This window comes from Anopheles coluzzii, chromosome 2 (genome assembly GCF_943734685.1).
Source record: "Anopheles coluzzii chromosome 2, AcolN3, whole genome shotgun sequence".
In the NCBI taxonomy this organism is placed as follows: Eukaryota; Metazoa; Arthropoda; class Insecta; order Diptera; family Culicidae; genus Anopheles; species Anopheles coluzzii.
Genome location: NC_064670.1, coordinates 60,431,387 through 60,456,788, shown reverse-complemented (window position 1 = coordinate 60,456,788; position 25,402 = coordinate 60,431,387). Strand labels below are relative to the sequence as shown.

Sequence of the window (25,402 nt, the reverse complement as noted above, 5' to 3'; positions counted from 1 at the left end):
ATGCAATTAATTTTAGGATAGAAAAAAATTAAATCGATAGCTGATTTCAATTGAAATTTACCACTAGCACTGGCTATATTTTTTAAAGGTATTTCATATGGTTTAGCTGTTTCGCAAGATTCTGCAATTTCAGGATTAATAAAACTAAACCTGTAAAATTAATAAAATTAAACCTGTATCGATAAGGAATGGAAATTCTCCTTTTCTATTTTTAATAACAATGTATGGGAGAACAGGTTCTACCATACATTGTTCATTCCTAAAAAATGGTTCGGTTGCTCTTGTGTATTAATATCTTTACCAGGTGCTTGGTAATTAGGTAACTATGTCATCTCGTTGGTATGATGCGATGCGATTGGTGATGCGAGATTCTCTTTCTAACGGATGAATTTGCTGATTAAAATTTGATAGCGATGGTGATAATGAGCTATTAGTGTATTGATTATATAATGTATTCGGATATATGTTAGTAAACTGGTTATAATTGTTTTGAGCTAACCTGGCCCGGACTCATTCATGGCGGTAACTCACGGATGACAGCAAAGCGTCATCCGTCAATGTATGCGTGTGATCGATCCGGGGGTCATCGGTTGCGCGGTCACGGACGTTGACCGCCAAACCCAGCGCGCACTGAAGAACTAGCGGTCAGCAAGGAAGCGTGCTCGAAGCCAACACCAAATTGTAACCAAGTGAAGTTGAATATATACGTGAGTAAATTTATTAGTAACGCGTGAGTTTTATTCGACCACCTCTGCGATCGAAAGAACATAAAAGTGGCGACGAGTAAAAAAAAAAGCGACGTAAAAAAAGGATTTTTTTTTTCATTGCATTTCGACTGTGAGTGAAGTTGTGCTGTTCGAAAAATTACGCGCCCGCGAGCAAAACGCAGAAGGATGAGCACCAGCGAAAACGGTGCATCGGATTTCCCCATGGAAGGAGAGCAGCGAAGATCATCCTTGCTGCGTTCGACTGGTTTTGCTACGGGACAGCAAATTTTTTCACCCGCGAACGAGAATGTTGTGCCAACGGTGAATCTGCCATCGCAGAATGCAGCGGGGCAGCCATCGCTACAGCATTTTGCTGCGTCATCATCAGTGCCGGCGCAGTCACCCGATTCTGCGATGCTGATGCAGATGATGCAGTTAATGCAACAGCAGATGCAGCAGCAGCAGCAGCAGGTGCAGCAACAGATGCAGCAACAGCAGCAACTAATCACGCAAGTATTGCAGCAGTCACAAGTTACAAACCAGCAAAGCCAGGCCTTCCCGACGCAGGTCATTGCCCCCAGTAATCCGGAGTTGATTATTGATGCGTTGTCGGGTAGCATCACCGATTTCCGGTACGAGGCGGAATCCGAAATAACTTTCGATACGTGGTTCGCGCGCTACGAGGACCTGTTCGCACAGGATGCCTCCCGCCTCGACGATGCAGCAAAGGTGCGCTTACTGGTGCGCAAGTTAGGCCCTGCGGAGCACGCACGCTACGCTAGTTTCATCCTGCCCAGCGTTCCTCGGGAGATACCGTTCGATGAAACGGTGAAAAAGCTGAAGGCCCTTTTTGGGAGAGCTGAAACGCTTGTGAGTAAGCGCTACAAGTGTTTGCAGCTATCGAAATCTCGTACGGAGGATTTCGTGTCGTTTGTTTGCCGCGTGAACCGCTCCTGCGTCAACTTTCAGCTGTCCGCAATGAGCGAGGAGCAGTTCAAATGCCTGATATTAGTGTGCGGCTTAAAGGATGATGCTGATGCGGACGTGCGCACGAGACTTCTCTCTCGTATCGAGGAGAGAACCGACGTCACGCTAGAGCAGCTCTCCGCTGAGTGTGAGCGAATCTCCAGCTTGAAGGTGGATAGCGCCATGATCGCTACTCAGGCGGAGGAGCAAATCCTAGCACTAAGAAGTAGAAGAAATGCACAACAGCAGGCGAACAAGTGGAAACAAAGAAAGCAGTACCAGCATACGAGGAACAGTGATAATGTAAACAAACCACCTGGGCCGTGTTGGTTATGTGGTGAGGCTCATTGGGCAAGTGAGTGCTCATATGCTCTGCACAAGTGTCGCGATTGTAACGTAACCGGTCACCGAGAAGGTTTTTGCAACCAGCAGAAAAGAGGCAACAAAAAGGGGAAGTACAAGAAAAAAAACGCACGTCGGTTGACATGCGTACGGTGACGGTCAATGTTTGTAATGTCCAGCAAGCTAGAAAATTTGTTAACATTTTCATCAACAGTAACAGGGTCCGCCTGCAGCTTGACACTGGATCGGATATTACAGTAATCGGACGAGAAACGTGGCAGCAGCTGGGTAAGCCAACACTGAAGCCGGTAACAGTCCACGCAAAAACAGCATCTGGGTCCCGCCTTGAATTGGATGGTGAATTCGAGGCACAGATAACGATCGGTGACAGAACGCGGTCTGCTGTTATACGCGTTATGGACTCGGCCTTGCATCTTTTGGGGGCCGATATGATAGCAACGTTCGAGCTCGGTGCCGTCCCCATGGACCAGTTTTGCAACAAGGTGGAAGCAGAGGGAATGAAATGGGAGAGCCGATTCCCTGCATTGTTTAAAGGCAACGGATTGTGCACCAAGGCGAATGTACAGATTCAGCTCAAGCCAAATCACCGTTCTGTGTTTTGTCCTAAGCGCCCGCGATGCGAGCAACGGTGGACAAGGAGCTCGATCGCTTAGAGGATCTAGGGGTGATAACTCCGGTGGATTATTCGGACTGGGCGGCCCCAATTGTGGTGGTGAGGAAGCAGAACGGCAGCGTACGGATTTGTGGAGATTATTCAACTGGGTTGAATGCAGCTCTTCAATCGTACGAATATCCACTCCCACTCCCAGAGGATATTTTTGCAAAACTGGCACAATGCAAGTATTTTTCAAAAATTGATCTAACGGATGCATTCTTGCAGGTACAAATTAAAGAGGAATATCGTCCACTCCTGACGATTAACACGCATCGCGGATTGTACCATTACAACCGTCTACCACCTGGCATTAAAATTGCTCCAGCCGCGTTCCAGCAACTCATCGATGCAATGCTCTCCGGCCTAAAATGTACATCTGGGTACATGGATGATGTAGTTGTTGGAGGCAAAACAGAACGCGAGCACGATGAGAATTTGCTCAACCTTTTCCGGCGCATAAAGGAGTACGGATTTACAATCCGAGCGGAAAAGTGTTCGTTTAAAATGCCAAGGATAGAGTACCTGGGTTTTGTTATCGACAGACAGGGTCTCAGACCAAACCCAGCGAAAATAGATGCGATCCTGAAGATGCCAGCACCGACGAACGTTAGTGAGGTTCGATCCTTTCTGGGTGCTGTGAATTATTACGGCAAATTTGTACCAAAGATGCGAGAATTGCGATACCCGCTGGATGCATTGCTCAAAAATGACACCAAATTTGTTTGGACACGGGAGTGCGCAAATGCTTTTAACAGGTTCAAAGACCTGTTAGCATCCGACTTGCTGCTGACGCACTACGACCCGAATGCAGAGATAGTGGTCTCTGCCGATGCATCGTCGGTTGGACTAGGCGCGACCATAAGCCACAGGTACGCGGATGGCTCGCTGAAAGTTGTTCAGTACGCATCGAGAGCCCTTACGAAGGCTGAAGCAAATTACAGCCAAATTGACCGCGAAGGTTTGGCGATTATATTTGCTGTGAAAAAGTTTCATAAGATGTTGTTTGGGCGCCACTTCCGACTGCAAACCGATCATCGACCCTTGTTGCGGATTTTCGGGTCACATAAGGGTATACCAGTGTACACGGCAAATAGGTTGCAGCGGTTTGCATTGCAGTTGCTGATGTATGATTTTACCATCGAGTACGTGCAAACCGATAAGTTTGGCAATGCGGACGTGCTCTCAAGGCTGATACACGAGCACGCAAAACCGGATCCGGAATACATAATCGCAAGCGCTGAGTTGGAAAATGATGTAAGTTCCATAGCATCATACTGTATTAATATATTTCCACTCAATTTTAGAGACGTTGCGAAGGCCACGGAGTCCGACCCTGTCCTGAAGAAGGTTTACGGATACATCATGGAAGGGTGGCCCCAAAATGTCGCATATGCTGCAGAGCTGGCTTGCTTTTACCACAGAAGCGAAGCCCTAACCACGGTGCGTGGTTGCATTTTGTTTGGGGAAAGAGTGGTGATCCCTAGCAAGCTGCAGCAGCGTTGCTTGAAGCAACTACATGAAGGGCACCCCGGTATCCAGCGAATGAAGTCGAAGGCCCGGAGTTACGTGTACTGGCCATCCGTTGATAAGGACATAACGGAGCACGTAAAGGGATGCCATGCTTGTGCGATAGCGGCAAAGACTTCACCTCGCGAAAAACCTGTTCCCTGGCCAGCGACACAGAAACCTTGGGAACGTATTCACATCGATTTCGCTGGGCCAATCGATGGTGACTATTTTCTGATCGTGGTAGACGCGTTTACCAAGTGGCCAGAGGTGATACGAACGCGAAATACCACATCAGGAGCAACGATCGCGATACTGAGGTCAATCTTTGCGAGATTTGGATACCCGGAAACGATGGTGAGCGACAACGGGCCACAATTTGTCAGTGCTGAGTTTTTGGAGTATTGCAGTAGTCGCGGTATACAGCACGTCACAACTGCGCCATTCCATCTGCAATCGAATGGGCAGGCGGAGCGCTTTGTTGACACCTTCAAGCGGTCGATGAGGAAGATCCAGGAAGGGGGAACAACGCAGGACTAAGCGCTTGACGTTTTTCTGGCGAGCTACCGGTCAACCCCCAACGCTATTTTGCCGGACATGCAGTCGCCAGCTGAAGCCATGCTAGGCAGAAAAATGCGAACAGCGTTGGCACTGCTGAAACCTCCACCTGCAGCGCAAGCAGAACCGGCCAACTTGGATAGACGATTTCAGCGCGGTGACCTCGTCTACGCCAAGTTCTATGCGCGGAATTCATGGAAGTGGGTTCCGGCGCAAATCATACGAGAGTTGGGCAGCGTTATGTTCGAGGTGCAGACGAACAATCAACGGGTTCACAGGCGCCATGTGAACCAGCTCGCAGCTGATCGTGACGTGATTCGTGATTCGGCCGTGGGAGCTTCCAGCGAGGACGTGGACATAGATCATTTGCCGTTTGATCTGCTGACGGACAGCGCGGTAGCGGAATCGAGTTCTGTTCCCTTGACGGACCATCAAACTAGCGCGTCACCCACACAACCATCTCCACGCCCAATCCCGTTCGCTACTACAAAACGCCAGCAGCCGATACGGTCGCCACGCCGGTCTTCTAGACTTAGAAGACTTCCGCGTAGGCTCGAGGGGTATCGTCTGTAATTAAAAGGGGGAGATGTTGTGAGCTAACCTGGCCCGGACTCATTCACGGCGGTAACTCACGGATGACAGCAAAGCGTCATCCGTCAATGTATGCGTGTGATCGATCCGGGGGTCATCGGTTGCGCGGTCACGGACGTTGACCGCCAAACACCAGCGCGCACTGAAGAACTAGCGGTCAGCAAGGAAGCGTGCTCGAAGCCAACACCAAATTGTAACCAAGTGAAGTTGAATATATACGTTAGTAAATTTATTAGTAACGCGTGAGTTTTATTCGACCACCTCTGCGATCGAAAGAACATAAAAATAATGAGCATTAGTGTGCTGTGTAGGATTAGGGACATACTGGTGTGGGATCGTGTTAGTTGGTTGGTAGAATTCGTTAGTAGAATTCGAATCGCTGTATTGGACAAAATTATTGCTTGAATTTGGGTTATGTTATGCATTTGAATAAGTATGTGTGGAATGATTATTGTATGAAATAGGGTTAGTTGAAGTATATCGGCTTCTAATACTTTCATTTACCTCCATGGGTACGGGTAGATCTCGTCGCATTTGATGGCTTCTGTTTGTATTTGTGTTACCGATCTGGTTTGGATTATAGTGATTGTTAAATGGTTGCCGGCGAGGTAACGGTACTGGGGGTTTTTTAACTTGAAAATTACCACGTGGAGTGGTAACCGGCAAAAATGGTACCGAAAGTTCTTTTGGTTTGGGAATCGGAATAGAAGTATTGTTCATTCTATAACCACTAATGTATGATCTACAACCCATATTTTCATACTCTAAGCAAAACTGATAAGCTTTTGCTAATGACGTAGGGCTAGCAGTTTTAAGCAAAATTGACAAAGGTTTGTCCAAGCCTCGAATGAAAGCATCCAATGCTTTTTCTCTAAAAAAATCGATATGAACACTTGCGTTATTTTTATAACTATCTTGTGTCTGGACTTGTGTTACCAAAGATGCTAATAGTTCGTTAACCCTGCCATAGTATGAATTTAATGGTTCACTTTTTCCTCTTTTAACGGTAGTCAGCTCAAAATCTAATGTTTTTAAGTCTCGTTTATCGCAATAATATAATAACAACGTTTCTTTAATCTCTGACCATTTTGAAGTAATATTGTTAGAATTTAAGACGTCGGCAGCCTGGCCGCAAATTTTACGTCGGATTGTCTTTTGGATCAACTCATATATCAAAGAAGTTTCTCCTACTCGACATCGTTCGCAAAGATTCATGATGCTTTCTACATCATCTATCCAGTTATTCAACTCGTTTGGTTGTCCATCGAAATTGCGAAGATCTCTCAGAAAATCGGGCACCTTACCGAGGTCCAGAATATTTGGAGCTGGTTGAACAAAACTCTGGCTGCCGTTGAACATTTTTTCACTTCGACACTGTCACTTTGCACTACACACTTTGAATACTTATAAAAAAAAAACTCACACAGACTCTATTGTTGCTTACCAACGCTGATTTGCGTCGTGCTCCGTCGGTGATGCTCCGTTGTATCGTTGGTGATACTCCGTTCGGGGGAAGGTTACCCTACTAGCAATGAGAATATAAAGTGTGCGTCTTTCAGGCGAGGGGCATGTAGAAGCAGGGGGAGACGGTTGGAAATACGCGGAATTACGCGGCGGCGAGAGCGTGTTTTGCTTTCTACACAGTTTTCGCACTCACACAATCACACATGTGTGAATGTGTGCGTTCACTTTCAGCCAGCGCGCTCCGTTTGGTTTTCTCGCAGCGGCTTGCTGGTGTCGGTGTCTCGCTCGCACTAGTGCAGCGAGTGTTCCTCGTGCGTTCCCTTTCTTGCTACCACACAAAATCGTCAGTACAGTTCAACCCTTCGCAGTATGAGGCCGCGCGCGTTTTAGCCTAAGTCCCGGGCGCTCGATGTAATTTGAAGTGAATTGTTATTTATTTCAATTCACATTATTACGGCCTCGGCCGTATTTTCAAGTGTTGAAATGTTGTGTGCATTGAAATAAAGCAGCGTTAATCTTTCATAATTCTACATGAATATGTAAATTATGCTGCTTTATTTTAATGCTTTTTTTTACAGTATTCAACATACACAACATACAAGCAGTAAGGTGGGTGCTTGAAGTGACGATTTTTGTATTATTTAATATAAAAAATGTGTGGTTTTGTGGCAAGATTGTGGTTAGCTATGTGTTGTGGAACTGTGCCTTAAGTTGCAATAAAGTGTTGAAATATCAAACAAGTTTGATGTGTTAAACTTTTATTTCGATGCACGCGATTTTATTACGCTGCAAATCAAAGTGAACGAAAGCGCACAGCGCACAACGCGCAACGAAAGAAACGAGGGGGAGGGGGTGTCCAGCGCTACGCGCAAAGTGCGGCAACAGCGCAGCGCAAACCGAAAAAAACGCGAGAGAGCAAGAACAGCTGATCCGCGCATCAAACGCAGCGCAAGAGGAAAAAAACGGGAGGGAGGGGGTATCAGCTGATCAGCTGTTTTGTATCGCGAGAGCGCCCCGTGTAATTTGAAGGCAAGCGAAAGAGCGCTGCGCGCGCTCACTCTCAATTCGGAAAAAAATCGCTTCCGCTCGACTATGGCGGACAATACAACTTCGACCGAATCCCTTCCTCCTGTTTCTACATGCCCCTCGCCTGTAAATTTCGCTCTCTTTGTCTGTCGGGTAGGCAGCTAGTGGAGGGGAATCCTTTTTACCGGTCCGGTTACTAGGGGTCTCGTACAGCGATCGGGTGATAACCACAGTTTTCCAAGCTTCGCTTCGCTCTTTTGCAGTAGTGGCTCTTTAGACCACTGTTTCAGAGAGTATTGCTCTCTGAGATTTGTGAAGATTTTTTTTCTGCTCTGAGCTTATCTCTTCCCGTCTACCTAAGGAAACATTTTGGACCTAGCTTGAACAAAAACTGGACTGTCTTGCTCTATCTTCTATACCGCACCTGCATGCACTCATTCGCGAGCGTTAAAATATACTCTCCCGATTTCATGTTCTCGCGAATTGCCTGCTGCTGTAAGAATGTATGAGTGAATGTGCAGCGTTTTTCTCTGTGCTTCCTCTTCTCCTCCTTCGTTCTTACTCCCTTCTTCCATCGATCCGATGCGCGATTCCTGATTCGACCGCGCAATAACATTTGTAAGGTTCCGCCGCAATGAGATACTGTACGGAAATATACGGAGCATTTCCATTTAGCATCCGTGGTCCCCACGGAACGCCGATTCCCCAAACACCACCGGCCAATATCAAATTCTCGATATTGGCGGTGACTGATGAATGAATGTGTCCTCCCCTCTTCTCAATATAATTCACTTGCTATATCTCCTCCCCTTTCCCCTTCTCCTAGAACTCATACATATGAAATTCTAGAGAGAAGTGTGAGAAGAGGGAAAAGCATCAGCTTTTTCGCTCTCTCTCAAAAAATAAGTCCAAAATTGTCTGCCTTTGGGTACCAGTTTGGGTACTGAGATAGGGCCCCATTTCAGGCCCATAGTTTTACCCATTCATCGCGTTTTGGACGTTTGGGTAGGGCTCTCCTGATTCGGGCGCCAGTTAAGTGTATGGGTTTCGGATACACTAATAAGAACGTCTGTTCTGGTTGGATTCTACTTACAGATTGATCTTTATTAGAAACGCTCGCTTAGATTTAACCTATCACTACTATGTACTTTGCATGCATATAAGTAAAATAGTATTGGTGTTAACTCGCGCACAATAGTAATGAACTCGGCATTCCCTCACAGGTGTTTCGCCAGTGCATGCCATTGAAAGGCCTGCGTGCATCTCTGCGTTGAACGTTGTGTGCGCATGGGAAACTTTGTGTGTGCATTGAGCAAGCGCGCAGGTGTTCTTTTCAATGGGCGTTTTGTTTCATGAGCGCGGCAGTATTCTGTTCTCGTTTTGAATGGGTAGATGCTCACTCGCTTACTCATTGATAGTTTTTATCCATACGCTTTTTTTTTTGCTGCTCGACAACGGTGTGATTCATTGCGTATAAAAGCAGAACGCAGGCAGTGCACGGCATCAAGCATGACCGCACACTCAAACGACTCAAACGTGTAAAAAGAGCTGCTTATCGTCACTACCAAACGCGCCGCTGCCAAAGATCTCGCTCGATCTACTTTGACACGCTCTCTTTATACTGCAGCTAGGTTATACAGGTTTCGATATGGCAGATATTTGAGTAAAATTCAACGTAACCTCTGCAGGTGGCCTGACTCGTTTTGGCGCTTCTACAACAGCAAAACAAAATCCACGCATACACCGAAATCCATTACGTACAAAGGAGCAACAAGTGCCAACACTAATGAAATGTGCAATCTCTTCGCGGATCGCTTCGCAGATTGCTTTTCACCGGCCATGAATGATACCGATTCCATTGATGCTGCTCTCATCAACACTCCGGCTGGCGCAATTAATATGAGCACTCCTTTCATCGACAGTGAGATCGTTTTATCTGCCCTAGCGCAACTAAAGCCTTCCTTCGCTCCTGGACCCGACGGAATTCCTTCTACCGTGCTGAAACGCTTTCAAACGACAGTAGCACCTATCCTTGCAAAATTGTTCAATGCATCGCTAGCCAATCGCTACTTTCCCAAAACATGGAGGAAATCTTGGATGGTTCCTATTTACAAAAAGGGCGACAGGACAGATGCCATCAACTACCGGGGTATTACATCTTTGTGTGCCATTGCCAAGGTGTTCGAACTAGTGATATACAAAAAGCTGCTACATGCATGCCGCAGCTACCTAAGCCCGTATCAACATGGATTCGTGCCAAAAAAGTCGACTACCACGAACCTGGTTGAATTTGTAACCTATTGCACTAGTCAAATTGATGCCGGAGCTCAAGTCGATGCAATTTATACAGATCTGAAAGCAGCATTCGACTCTCTTCCGCACGCAATTCTTCTCGCTAAACTCGATAAGCTAGGAGTTCCCAGCTCGCTCGTACAGTGGCTTAAGTCTTACCTAATTAATCGCACATACATCGTGAAAATTGATAAGCACATGTCCAAAGAAATAGTCAGCAGCTCGGGTGTGCCACAAGGAAGCAATATTGGCCCGCTTCTCTTCATATTGTTCATCAACGATGTTACCCTCGCTCTACCTCCTGACAGTATCAGTCTGTTTGCCGACGATGCAAAAAATTTTGCGCCTATTCACAACACAGGTGATTGTACATTCCTGCAAGACTGCATCGAAATTTTCTGTTCGTGGTGCAAGCGTAATGGACTGACTATCTGCATCGAGAAATGCTACTGTGTGTCTTTTAGTCGATGCAGGAGCCCAGTGACTGGGATCTACTTCATAGACGGCACTGCAGTTAATCGACAAAATCATGCCAAAGACCTGGGCGTTCTGCTTGACTCTAGTTTGAACTTTAAACAGCATATCGATGACGTTGTAGCCAGAGGAAATCAATTACTTATCCGGACAACTAATCCGGACGTGGTTATCCGGACAACTAATGAATTCCGCAACCCCATGTGCATCAAAGCTGTGTACAACTGTATCGTTCGTTCGGTTCTGGAATATTCGTGCATAGTCTGGAGCCCAACTACTGCTTCTTCAATTGCTCGACTTGAGGCGATTCAACGTAAGCTCACGAGATATGCCCTACGCCTACTTCCCTGGCAGGATCGCAATAATCTTCCTCCGTATGCTGCGCGGTGCCGTCTTCTAGGCCTTGAACCTCTTTCGGTTAGAAGACGCAATGCACAGTGTTCTTTCATCGCTGGATTGCTAAATGGCTCTATCGACTCATCGCCTTTGCTGCATCGAGTCGATATCTACCCACCGGGCACCAGCACTCAGAGATCGCTTGAATACGCGCTTGAAAAAGAACTTGAGTTGGCGAAATTATTCAAGTGATCCGTCGGGTCCCGAAGCCGAAGCAAACCCGAAGCCGAAGCAAAACCCGAACGGGGGTCTGCACGAAGCTTCGTTTAATTACCCACCAGACAAAGCCGAAGTCGCTCGAACCTTTTACTCTGTGCCAGAGCGAGAAAGCATGTTCTCTTCGTCAATTTTTTGACTGCGGAGCACACTGCCTGTGACTGTATGCGTGTGCGAAATCAGTTGATGGATGAAGAATGATGATGAGGGGTAGAAATTTACTTCGTTTTGGTACCCGTTCGTATTTGGAAGCAGCCGATCGTGTTTGGAGATTTACATTTTTGAAAGTGTGTGTGTGTTACTTCAAGAAAAAATGAAAAATGCTTTACGCACACCACTTCATATCATTGCTGCAAATAATAAAAATCATTTCTCGTCAACGCCGGCCGGCTAAACATCGTTCATAGCTTTGACAAGTTTTAAAAGGTGATTTAAGTTATTTGTGATTCGAAATGGCATCTAAACGTGACAAGCAAACCGGGTCATTGTATAAAATTCGTGACGCTATGAACAAAGTACTCGAGCAGGAATGGGAAAATGAAGAACGTGAAAACACAACTGCCGCGTTTCAGCAGCTAGAAGGTAGGTTCCGTTTTCTTATGGTTGTGTTTCACAGGATTTTTACTAAACTAAATATTGCTTACTTATAGAAAACATGGATGTGAGTTTCCCATATCCTGGATCAGGAGTTGACATGTCCAGCGACAATAATATTCCTGATCCTGTTTTGAGCGATAGCGAATTTTCATCTTTGACTTCGAGTGATGAAGAAGAGTCCAATGACAGTGATGAGAATGATATGGAATGTCCTAATGTGCCGAATGGTATAACATTTGAAGATGGACTCAGAAAATGGGCTTTGGAAACAAATCAGAGACATTGTGCCATTAACTCATTGCTGGCTCTGGTTCGAGAAACAACACCGTATAAAGTGCCAAAAGATGCACGGACATTTCTCAAAACTCCGAAGTCAACCGAAAAGAACAACATTAGTACAACCGCCGGTGGACAATTATGGTATTATGGAATAGCTAAGAGACTACAACAATATTTCAAGTAAGGCAGTTTCCAGTCCTAATATTTATACATTGATCCTAATATTGATACTTTGATTTTAATGCTTTGTGTATTTTATATGTTTTTTTTTTCTTATAGAAACAAAACCCCTAAGGTCGATTTAATGAAATTAGACTTTTCAATGGATGGTTTACCGCTTCACAAAAGTGGTTTAACCCAATTTTGGCCTATTTTAATGAGGGTACACGGAATGCCTAAAACACCAGTGATGGTGGTGGCTATTTACTGTGGCGAATGCAAACCTGATTCGGTAGAGGAATACTTAAGAGAGTTCGTCACAGAATTCAATGAACTGCAAATCAAAGGGCTTTTCATAAATGGCAAAAAGATAAAAGTGCTACCAAGAGCAATCATAGCAGATTCTCCAGCTCGAGCGTTTCTAAAAGGTGAGCATGAATTAAGAGAAAACTTGTTATGTTTGTAATAATGCTTATGGTATTTTTCTACTTTAGGTGTTGTCTGTTTCAATGCAGCAGAGGGCTGTTTGAAATGTCTTAATATAGCTAAAAAAGATCCGGATACAAAACGAATGTATTTCGAAGGAATAGGTGCAACCAAGCGTACAGATACGTTGTTCAAAGGAGGTGCATATCCTTCTCATTGCAAACATCACACACCTTTAATAGACCTAATGAATTTCGATATTGTTAGAGATGTTATAACTTCTGATCCACTTCATTTATTCTATTTGGGAATCATGCGGAAGCTACTGAATGGCTGGATGAGTGGAAAGTTCGGAAAACATAAAAAGTGGACTCCTCTGCAGAAGCAACAAATTAGCAAATTTCTAAAAGAGTCACAGCTCCCATCGGAAATTCATCGCAAAATGCGTGGATTAAAATACCTTCCGTTTTGGAAAGGTTCGGAATTTCGGTCATTTCTGCGTTATATTGGTGTCGTAGTTTTAAAAAATAATTTACCTATCGAAAATTATAATCACTTTATGCTTCTGTTCTGTGCTGTTACATTTTTATCCTCTCCAATTTATAAAAACTATTGGAGGCATGCAGGAGAGTTGCTCAATAAGTTTGTGATGGATTTTGATAAAATTTACGACAAAAGTTTAGTGTCTAGCAATGTTCATATTTTAGAACATGTTTTCGATGATGTTGATAGATTTGGTGACTTGGAAACGATTTCCGCTGATATTTTTGAAAATGAATTACAGAAAATGAAAAATGGATTGCGTCATGGAACAAGAAGCTTAGAACAAATCATAAATAGATTGGCTGAAACAGAGGAAATAAAGACAGCACAGGAAATAATTGAACCAAGTTTTCCTAAAATTAGCGCTAGAGGTAATTCCGTACGCTTTTACATCACACCTGATTTTGTGTTGAAACCAACTGATAGGGACCAATGGTTTATGCTAAAAGATAACACTGTTGTTAAGTATAAAAGCGCAACTTATGAGTCAGGAGAATTCGTATTGTATGGATGCCAATTCCTTAAACAGCGTGAAAGCTTCGTAAATCCTTGTTCGTCCTACATGTTACATATAACGACAGGAGATTTAATTTATTTATCAAGCGATTGCATTAAGGTATCTCTTTCAGAGGTGCTATGTAAAGTTTGTGCTGTTGTATTAGAAAGCGATAGCTATATGTTTATTCCACTCTTGCACACTTTCATTCAATAATTATAATGTACTATATATAAAAATGGGGCGGTCCCGTGGTACGGTCCTCAACTAGAACGACTTAATAACATGCTCGTCAATGGTTCGAGCCTAAAATGGACCGTCCCCCCGTAGCATGGATTGACTATCCGGCTGCGTAGTAATGAATTAAGTCTCGAAAGCCTGTCCAGCATGTTCGCGTAGCGTACGATGTTACACCATATAGAAGAAGAATATATAAAAATAATCGTGTAATTTAATTAAGTTTAACTACGCAATAAACAATAAATGTACGTTTAAATCCTTCATTTTATTTCATTAGAAAACATTATGCTAACATTACAAATTCACAGCTCATTTTATTTTGGAATTCATTTTCGTATTATGAGGTCGCATTGATTTACGCACATGTTTTTAACTAATGCCGTGGTTCTGCTTTACGTTTGATGCACATTACTTTTCTATTTCCAGCAAGGTTCAGCCTTTCTTTGGCATGCGGCAATTTTGTTTTAAAGAATTTGGCAACGTATCCCTCTGAAATTGTGTTCAAAGGGGTGCTGCCAATTTCTTTAAAAATTTTTATAATTGCCTTATAATTCGCCAATGCTATTTTAGCTGTTGGGCTTCGACCCTTCCAGCTACAGCTAGGCATAAACTCCCGGGTGAACATTACATCGATTGCCTCGTGCAGTCGATTATCCGTATCCCCAGATGATATGGTTGATTCAATCCACTGTTTTACAGTGTTGAAAAACATAACGTCAGCCAATTTTTCCTCCATGATTGTCAGCTCTTCAGGGGTTGAAATAGGTTTCAATAAAGATTCCATCTCTTTGTCGACCTCTGCCACTTTGTGTGGCATTTTAACGCAATCTTTTATATGGTCCACAGTTACTTGTAGCAAAGCAGTACGTTTGTCCAATTTATTTACTTTGCTGTCGAGTTGATCGAGTCTTTGCATAACTTGATCAAACATACTCCTGCAAAAACCTATTACCTCCGTGGCAATTGAAGATGTCGCTTGACTTGATAAGGTGTCAGCATCTTCTAAAGAGTTTTTGTTCATGACCGGTATTTGTTGCTCGAATGCAATCGAAGCCGCATCTTCTTCTGGAACGGATACGGGGAATTGGCTGGCCAAGCCATTCTGAGCCTGGCTTGAAAGGATTGCTGGTTGAAGGGCTAAGGAAGGATTGCTGGCTGAAGGGATTTTCTCGGCCGAAGAGGTAGAAGGACGTGGGGTCTGCATTTTTGAGGTGTTTTCCAAACTCCATACTAGCGGTGGTGGCATGGAAGAGGTTAAAGTCGGAGTTTGGATGTTTGCCGGAATCAAAAGTTCATGTTGCACGGATTTTCTTGGCACAACTTTCATGACATCCATCATGGGATTGTCAACAACGTAGGCTTGTTTGGAAGGATTCATGATAATTCTAGAAATATAAGATATTAAAACTTAATCAATAGCACATATGATTGTAAGCAATATATAGAAATAAATACTTACGCTGCTCGGATTTATATTAGTTGTTCGGTAGTAACAATGTTTGGAACAAGATACACGATTCAAATTGGAGCGTTCTTATCGCGTTGACATCTGAACTTAAAGTAATTCGAGTGCCGCGCCTGCTGATCAGCCGGCGCAACAACAGCAAGAAACAGGAACAGAAACAAAAGGCTTTGCACGCTGGTAACACTAAACAAACTAGTAACGCTGGTAAGCACACCCATCCACACACACACTCACCCACCCACACACACACACACACACACACACCCACACACACACACTCACTCACACTTGACAAAAACAAAGCCCACGCGCAGATCGAGGTATACGGGCTTGTGTGCAATGAGAGAAGTAGAACAACTAGAAAATGTTTTCATTTTTTTTCTTTTTCTTCTTTGGCATAATAACCGTTGTTGGTCAAGGTATGCCTGTGCCACAAGTGAGCTTGGCTTTCAGTGAGTTATTGATTATCTGTAGCAATCCGATCAATCCGATCACGCACGGTCCATACGGGGCTTGAACCCATGACGGGCATGGGAATGTTGTAAAGTCGGACGAGGTGACGACGTATTTAGTAAAACCGGATGCGGGGTATGGTCCATTCGAGGCTAGAACCCACAACGGGCATGTTGTTGAATTGGTACTAGTTGACAACAGTATGACGGAACGCCCATAATAAAATATTTCTAATTTATTGTATAATAAGTATTATATATTATTTATAATATAATTTTATTGTATAACATACATATTTTTATATTATATTTCTTATACAATATATAGTATATTTTACACTACATTATTAAAATTTATTATATATTATATAATATCATATTTTAAAATTATATCATTATTATATAATATTATACAGATTTAGGGAATGTACAATACAAAACACATGTCTATTATATTCCTCAAAACGTTGCAATTTTCACACCTATAATACGTTCATGATAAATCGACCTCTGCCTCTAAATACAAATGCGATTATAACGCACCCAAATGAAGTATCATAAAGTGTGCAAGTGATAAATACATGTCCTACTAACGTCGAACACCAACGATCGAATCTCTCCAAGTAAGTATAAATTCCATATGTGCATCCATATATATATACATATAATAAACAATCAATATTTCTCCCTCTCACTCAAGTTGCAGTCAAAAAACATCTGGCTCTACATCGAAATGATCGCACACTCACACGCTCACCCCATCCCCACAACTGATTCACACCAAAAATCGTTCAAGGCCATTCGATAATTAACTGTGCACAAACAGTAGCAGGAAAGAGAGCGATAGCCAGACTTGCGATATATTTTTGATTCTTGCACGCTAGCACATGTGTGTGTGTGTTATTTTGCTTCTTTCCCATTCGAAACCCGAACTAATTTCGGCTTTTTGCACGAAGAAAGGTTCGAGCCATCGCTTCCGCTCGAAGTCGAGCAAGGGTTCGAGCGATAAGCTCCCTCGAACCCATCTCGAACCTTATTTCCTTCGAGCGACTTCGGCTTTGTCTGTTGGGTAGTCCCCAACAGTCAAAAGCCGAAGATTTTATATTGACCTTTCGTTTTTTCTATCTGTCTCTCGCTCTAATTTGAGCGATTTTCCCCTGATGAGTGTCCCCGAGCCTCCTCGTGTGGTTGTTGTTGTTGGAAGTTGAAACCGAAACCCCTTCGTGCGCTGCCAAAATCAGCGAAGAACGAAATCGAGTGGCTCAAGCGAAAAAACGAAAAAAAAATGACGAACGAGTGTGCTGTGACAATAACACACACACGCACAAAGCGACACCCGAAATCTTGTGCTATACCGGCTTTCAGTGGAGCAAGTACACACATGCACACATTTGGCCAAACCAGCGCTCTGTTCTAGTGCAGGTAGTTTTCTGCAGTCCACGGTGATACTACACACAGCCACGCACTTGGCGATACACGCTGTGTGGTGGACGTTCAGAATTCAGTGGTGCAAATACACACATGCATACACTTGGCGACACACGCTCTGCTGTGCGGTGAGATTTGTGTTCTGTGTCCAGTGGTGCAAATACACACACACACGCACTTGGCTACACACGCAGTACGGCGCGGTTGGCTTGGCAGAAGCGCATACACATATTCACGCAGTAGGCTTTACTTTCAGTCCAGTGAGGTTGGTGCTTGTGTGGTGTTTCAGCGCTTAGTAGTCAGCGGATAAACCCCGTAAAAAATGGAGTTTTGTTTAATTTGAGGTAAGTAAAAGTGATTAAAATTATCAACCAACATCCCCCCTTCTAATTAATTAAATTAAATTTATTAAATTTACGATAGTTTAATGGTGTGCACTGTATCATTTCGGAAAGAAATCCTGGCAAAAAAGGGGGAGGGGGCTAATTAAACGAAGGTTCGTGCAGACCCCCGTTCGGGTTTTGCTTCGGCTTCGGGTTTTGCTTCGGCTTCGGGTTTGCTTCGGCTTCGGGACCCGACGGATCGGTTGAATAATTTCGCCAACTCAGCTTCAAAGCCAGCTTCAATCTCAGCGGATCTCTGAGTGCTGGTGACCGGTGGGTCCCATCCCCCTTTTTTGCCAGGATTTCTTTCCGAAATAATACAGTGCGAACCATTATATCAACATTATTCGATTTATTGAATATCGAACCAACATATAAAAAACACAACACTTGCACAATAATCACTGCACTTAATTCTACATTAACGCACATAATAAAAAAAACACTTTTTACACTCGCACAGTGAAAAACAAACAAATTCAGCACAGCACTTTCTGCTCCTCATCGCTGTTGCTCCTGGTTTTTCTCGCTGCACTGTACGGGCCACTGCTATAACACTACGACACAGCCACAGGTTTTTGATGTCTCCGTTCGCCGTGAAACACACATGAAATGGAAGAAAAATGATATTAATTAGAAGGGGGGATGTTGGTTGATAATTTTAATCACTTTTACTTACCTCAAATTAAACAAAACTCCATTTTTTACGGGGTTTATCCGCCAAGCGCTGAAACACCACACGAGCACCAACCTCACTGGACTGAAAGTAAAGCCTACTGCGTGAATGTGTGTATGCGCTTCTGCCAAGGGAACCGCGCCGTACTGCGTGTGTAGCCAAGTACGTGTGTGTGTATATTTGCACCACTGGACACAGAACACAAACCTCACCACACAGCAGAGCGTGTGTCGCCAAGTGTGTGCATGTGTGTATTTGCACCACTGAATTCTGAACGTCCACCGCACCGCACCACACAGCGTGTATCGCCAAGTGCGTGGCTGTGTGTTGTATCACCGTGGTGTGGCCAAATGTGTGCATGTGTGTACTTGCTCCACTGAAAGCCGGTATCGCAGCAGATTTCGGGTGTCGCCTTGTGCGTGTGTGTGTTATTGTCACAGCACACTCCCAAGTAGCAACCGAAGCTTTTTTCTCCCAGTTTCAACCCCCTCATGTCCACAAACTGCCTTCGCTTACTATTCCTATCCCGTTTCTACATTCCACAACGTTTGTTGCGTTCTCGCTCATCAGGGTGTTAGTCAATTCTCTCTTGCCACACGAAGAGAATTCTCCTGCACACTTCGTGTGTTGGATTCTACCCATCCCTGTTGAACACACGTCATTTTCTTCCATCGCACTCATCAGGGTGTTTGCTCTTTTCCATCCAAGCCAAAGAGCGACTTCAGTGTGCTCTGAACCGTGGACGTGAGAGTGTGTGTTTGTGTGCTGCGTGAACTATTTTTCCTGCGTGAAACACTTTCCATACTGCGCCATCCGCGGTGTTCTTTCTGCTTCATCGGAGGACGAATTTTTATCATCTAATTGTTTGGGTAAGTGTCCTTTTCTAAGTGTCTAGTGCTATGTGACATTTATTCTAATTCTAATATTATTCTAATATGCAATGTTTTGCACATTACAAGTTTCAGATGTGTGCTGCTACCGCTAGCTGTTCCTCAAACTACTTAAAAAGTGTGACACTGTGTGCACAGGCGTTCAAGTTTCAATTGATCCTCAAGCACAAAGGTAAGTTTGTCACATCTTTAAATGAAGTGTAATCTTTTTAACAAAATGTGTCTATTAATTGTGTATTTTCATCAACAGCCTTCATACAACACCGCGGTTGAGGCGCGCCAAATCTGATGACATCTTTCCTGAACCAAGCAGGCTGAACACGCGCACCACCACGGGCTTCAGCGCGGTGTGAAGAGGGAAGAAGAAAAGGCAGAATTGGAAACAGCCGCACCAGGCTTCCAACTACCGTGTGTGTGTGTGTATGTAAGTATGTGAGAACACATGTGTGAATCCTCTTGTGGGAACTGCAAAAAGAAGAGAATAAAGAGTGTGAAGCAGCTAGACTGCCGCAACCAAATCAAGAGAGTGAATTCTCATTTCAATCCGAAAAACTGGGAGAGAGTGATGACATGCGAGAGAGAATAAAACTAGAAACACAACCCTCTCAACAATCTCAGAGAGAATTTGTATGAAATTTCTTGGGCTTGTTCTCGGCTTGTTCTCGGCTTATTGGTATTAACGTCACTCAGAGAACAAGCCCAATATGAACAGGCGCTCAGTGACGTCACGGTGTAGCCGTATTGATGCGAGTCCACACAATGGGGGTCGACCCATTCCAACTGCTGTCAAAATGAAACAACAAAGGTATTTGGTTTGCATGCGTTTTATTGAACAATAACAAGTCGACAAGTGGCGTCGTTTTGAGTAACTAAAAATCAGTTCCGGATTTACGTTTTTTCCTATTCCAGCTCGTATTAGTTAGTGAAATAGTTGTTCGGCTTCCGGTAAATCTGTAAGTGAAGGAATCAAAGCGTTAATACATCGAAATCATAACAAATTAGTTGATTTTACCTGTACCTATTATTTTAGATAATCATGACATCAACCGTCGGACGAGCTCCCGATGCTTCGACGAGTAGTTCCCAGAAGTGTCCTTGTGTAGAACTAGCGCAGGAAAATAAAAAAGATATAAGGACAGTTTTGAATGCAGTGATGGACGTGCGAATGAAACAGGACGATATTTTAAAAACTCAAAGCCAAAGCCAAGTTGAACCAACCCAAAATGATGATGGGCATATGGAAGATGAAGAATACTTTTTGTTCGCTTTGGTTTCAACCAAGATCGGTCTAGATGACTTAGAAGAAAGCATAGCGTCAGCAGAGCGCTTCAATAATTTAAAAGGATGGCTTATGAAGAAGGTAAAAGCATCAAACGCAAAGAGCAGAATGCATCGCGTTCTTTACCTATTATTTAATAGGATATTTATAGTAGATTGCAGTTAGAGTGGACGGGGAGGCAACGGGCCTAAGGTAGAATTCAGGAAATATTCTAATATCCTCCGTCTATTTTCTGTTGTCGGAGGAGCAGGAAGGGCTTTAGAGGATTCTATTGTTGAGGATTTATTATAAAGAAATTTAAAAATTCGCAATCAGCTGCCCAAGCGAAAGGCATTGTGAAAAGTGTCAGTCGTGGTACGTTTTCAAGAAAGAAGAAGAAGAATTAGATAAATAAGATAGAGTTCAATAATGTTCCTTTGACGATTTTTTTGCTTTGAATTTGTTGATATTGATAAGGTTTTTTTTTATTTTTGATTGTTGCTGAACTATTAGTCAATTGAAAAATATAAGCGAATTCATAAATGCTAGTAAATGTTGATAGTAATTGATTTTTTGGCTTAAGGTAGTTGTATGAATTATTCTAAATAATGTGGATATCAGTAAATATAAAATATTATGGAGTTTAAGTTATAAAAAGTTTCTATGAGTAATTTTCCTTTAACATACCAATTTTTATATTCATAATTGATTGAACTGGTGCAATGAATAAGTAGCAAAGTTAGCTTTAAGATTATTACCATAATTATGATACTTCATAGTTATCATACTTTGTGAATAACTTTTACAGAACAGAGATGGTCACATGCACGTTTGTCGAATACTCACTTGCTTACCTTTTTATCAAGTGCTAACCAGTTTTGAGGTCTACCATGAACCGCTTTCAATACAGCGCCGTCGTTTATTAGATGATCTATTGATGAGGTCTAATGGGAACGTATGTTTTCAAGTGGCATGACCATTTACGGGACTCATACAACCTGAAATTTATATTAAATATATTTTCATAATTATAAGCTTGGAATAACGGTCCCCAAAGCGTACTTACTCAAAGATGTATATGTTTAAGTACAAGGAAGCAACGCCATACATCCGCTTCGCGCAGCAGCCTTGCGTACGATGCCTTTCGCGCTCCGTGCTCCGGCGAGTTGTTTGCTGCCCTGAGCACGTTCATCCTTCGGCGTGGATAAGTAGCTGGAGAAGTCTGCTTCGTCTTTTGGCATCACCGGAACGCTATGGTACATTGCGACAATTTCCGTCAACTTGCCCACACCCTTCTGGCCGGCCCTGTCACGAATACAATCCAGCAAGTATCCCTTATAGTCGCAGTAGAATTATCCACGTGATATCGATCAGGAACGCATTCAGCACATCCTTGTTCCACACGTCGAAATCCTTTCCTTGCAGCAGATCAGTTGCATGTAATCGTACTCTTGTGTCGTGCCTGGACATCGTCCCGTTGTGTACAATTTCCACAGTGTCCGGCACCGCATATGCCGATTCGTTCACAACACGGGTTACCGTTAGATTTTGCGCATATAGCCTACCGGGAGAAAGGTCACCTACATTAAAACCAGTCAATTAAAACAGAACAAGTTCAACCCACCGGGAACATTTCCTTCATCCCCGGAAAAAGCGTCCGGGTGTGGGAAGGGTCGTAGCGAGCCCCTTCCTCTGCACCGCTTAACAGCTGCAGACGATGTCGACTAAAGAATCCCCGTCAGAAAAGGTTATATGGCACAAATCACATCCTAAAATGAAACAATCATCGAAATTAAACACAAGCACACCTTACCACAGCGTCAGCGTCGTGCTTGAAGGTTAAAAATTTCATCCTGCTTTATTGAATGCTCCAAGCTATTTTTTTGGCTTCCACCACAACTAAATAATACTGTCGTGGTTAGTTTTATGTTTAATCTACAAAACAAAACGTTTTTTATAAGAAATATTACATAATTTGCACAAAATACTCACAAGATCGCCGCACACGCAAACACTTGCTGTTTACATTTTGGCTTCACTCTCATTTGACATGTCAAAAATTTGCAAGCCCCAAAGTGTGGATCAAAAAGGGGGGTGGGAGGGGAGAGAAGGTGATGAGATCGAAGCGGCACGAAATGGCCGTTGCAAAAACCGCATGCTCAGAACGCTAAGTCCCAGAAGAAGGAGATCGAGCTACGAATGTGACAGAGAGGGCATGAGAAAATGAGAGAATTTGAGTGCCATTGTTGGGAGGGGAGAGAGGACACGAAGCGCTTTCGGGTTTTTTTTTCGCCTTCGCGCACATTTTGCTTTATGCGCGCGAAAAAGTGAGCCTTGATGAGCGCGATGGCTCCCATACAAAGGCCTTCGGCTTTGCTATCTGGGCTCGTTCGTCATTTTTTTTCGTTTTTTCGCTTGAGCCACTCGATTTCGTTCTTCGCTGATTTTGGCAGCGCACGAAGGGGGTTCGGTTTCAACTTCCAACAACAACAACCACACGAGGAGGCTCGGGGACACTCATCAGGGGAAAATCGCTCAAATTAGAGCGAGAGACAGATAGAAAAAGTGAAAGGTCAATATAAAATCTTCGGCTTTTGACTGTTGGGTACCCACCGGGCACCAGCACTCAGAGATCGCTTGAATACGCGCTTGAAAAAGAACTTGAGTTGGCGAAATTATTCAAGTGATCCGTCGGGTCCCGAAGCCGAAGCAAACCCGAAGCCGAAGCAAAACCCGAACGGGGGTCTGCACGAACCTTCGTTTAATTAGTCCCCTCCCCCTTTTTTGCCAGGATTTCTTTCCGAAATGATACAGTGCACACCATTATACTATCGTAATTCGATTTATTGAATATCGAACCTACATAGAATACAAAAAAAAACACAACACTTGCACAACAATCACTGCACTTAATTCTAAATCAACGCACATAATTTAAAAAAAAAACACTTTTTACACTCGCACAGTGAAAAAAAACAAATTCAGCACAGCACTTTCTGCTCCTCATCGCTGTTGCTCCTGGTTTTTCTCGCTGCACTGTACGGGCCACTGCTCCAACACTACGACACAGCCAAAGGTTTTTGATGTCTCCGTTCGCCGTGAAACACACATGAAATGGAAGAAAAATGATATTAATTAGAAGGGGGGATGTTGGTTGATAATTTTAATCACTTTTACTTACCTCAAATTAAACAAAACTCCATTTTTTACGGGGTTTATCCGCCAAGCGCTGAAACACCACACGAGCACCAACCTCACTGGACTGAAAGTAAAGCCTACTGCGTGAATGTGTGTATGCGCTTCTGTCAAGCCAACCGCGCCGTACTGCGTGTGTAGCCAAGTACGTGTGTGTGTGTATATTTGCACCACTGGACACAGAACACAAACCTCACCGCACAGCAGAGCGTGTGTCGCCAAGTGTGTGCATGTGTGTATTTGCACCACTGAATTCTGAACGTCCACCGCACCGCACCACACAGCGTGTATCGCCAAGTGCGTGGCTGTGTGTAGTATCACCGTGGACTGCAGAAAACTGCCTGCACTAGACCAGAGCGCTCTTTTTACCATTCAGCGCCTTTTTACCAGGGTTGCTTTTCGTCGTTTGTTCGGTGCTGCCTCACTACCTCCCTATGAAACGCGATTGCAGTTATTCAATCTTCACTCTTTAAGCTTCCGCCGCCAAGTGTCTCAGGCATGTTTTATTGGTGGCTTATTACTTTCTGATACTGATGCTCCTGATTTACTCTCGTCCATCTCGTTGTATGTTCCCTCTCGTTCCCTTCGTCCACGTGATCCTCTGTCAATTGAAACACGTCATACTCTTTATACTTTCAATGATCCTATTCTATCCTGTTTCAAGTTGTTTAACCACTTTTACTATCTCTTTGATTTCGACTCCTCTCTCAACTCTTTCCGTAACCGTATTTTTTCTTCTAATTCTCTTTAATTATTCTTCTAAGTTTCATTAAGTTTTGATAGTCTCTACGCTCTACCTTTGTTTTTTTTTCTTTAATTTTTTTGCTAGGTCTAGACTAGTTTAGTTAGGCTTAGTTTTTCTTGAATTATTTTGTTTATTTGTTAGGGTTTATTTAGTTTTAAGTCTGCCTTATTTAGCCTTGATGACGGATATTGTATTAATAAATGAAATGAAATGAAATGAAATGAAATAGATGGCAACAAAATTCAACATCAAATTTCAAGCCCATTGAAATAGTGCAAGATGGCTTCATTTGGATGAAAAATGGCCGTAACAACGATAATAGATGGCAACAAAACTCAACATCAAATTTCAAGGCCATTCAAATAGTGCAAGATGGCTTCATTTGGATGAAACATGGCCGTAACAACGATAATAGATGGCAACAAAACTCAACATCAAATTTCAAGGCCATTCAAATAGTGCAAGATGGCTTCATTTGGATGAAACATGGCCGTAACAACGATAATAGATGGCAACAAAACTCAACATCAAATTTCAAGGCCATTCAAATAGTGCAAGATGGCTTCATTTGGATGAAACATGGCCGTAACAACGATAATAGATGGCAACAAAACTCAACATCAAATTTCAAGGCCATTCAAATAGTGCAAGATGGCTTCATTTGGATGAAAAATGGCCGTAACAACGATAATAGATGGCAACAAAACTCAACATCAAATTTCAAGGCCATTCAAATAGTGCAAGATGGCTTCATTTGGATGAAACATGGCCGTAACAACGATAATAGATGGCAACAAAACTCAACATCAAATTTCAAGGCCATTCAAATAGTCAAGATGGCTTCATTTGGATGAAACATGGCCGTAACAACGATAATAGATGGCAACAAAACTCAACATCAAATTTCAAGGCCATTGAATTAGTGTAAGATGGCTTCATTTGGATGAAACATGGCC

General features: G+C 43.3%; 2 protein-coding genes and 2 long non-coding RNA genes across 5 annotated transcripts; 2 read left to right on the top strand and 2 right to left on the bottom strand.

Annotated features, from left to right (window-relative positions):
- The first annotated feature begins 4,830 nt into the window (after positions 1-4,830).
- LOC120961178 (uncharacterized) lies at positions 4,831-5,328 on the top strand. Its single transcript, XM_040384867.2, has one exon. It carries the CDS (start codon positions 4,831-4,833, stop codon positions 5,326-5,328), a length of 498 nt encoding a protein of 165 aa, XP_040240801.1.
- Positions 5,329-14,304: 8,976 nt separating this feature from the next.
- On the bottom strand, positions 14,305-15,332 carry LOC125908314 (uncharacterized). The gene has a single exon (XM_049611004.1). The coding sequence runs from the start codon at positions 15,330-15,332 to the stop codon at positions 14,328-14,330; it is 1,005 nt and encodes a 334-aa protein (XP_049466961.1). The 3' UTR covers positions 14,305-14,327.
- Positions 15,333-18,566: 3,234 nt separating this feature from the next.
- On the top strand, positions 18,567-20,243 carry LOC125906454 (uncharacterized). Of its 2 annotated transcripts, none has more exons than XR_007451814.1 (3): positions 18,567-19,227; positions 19,324-19,420; positions 19,499-20,243. It is a non-coding gene; the product is annotated as an uncharacterized LOC125906454 (long non-coding RNA). The 2 variants fall into 2 exon arrangements; XR_007451813.1 differs by having other exon boundaries at positions 19,318-19,420; positions 19,499-20,242.
- Positions 20,244-21,642: 1,399 nt separating this feature from the next.
- Positions 21,643-24,625, bottom strand: LOC125906462 (uncharacterized). Its single transcript, XR_007451826.1, has 3 exons — positions 22,499-24,625; positions 22,131-22,275; positions 21,643-22,067 (listed from the first exon to the last, which is right to left on the bottom strand). It is a non-coding gene; the product is annotated as an uncharacterized LOC125906462 (long non-coding RNA).
- Between the last annotated feature and the right edge of the window lie 777 nt (positions 24,626-25,402).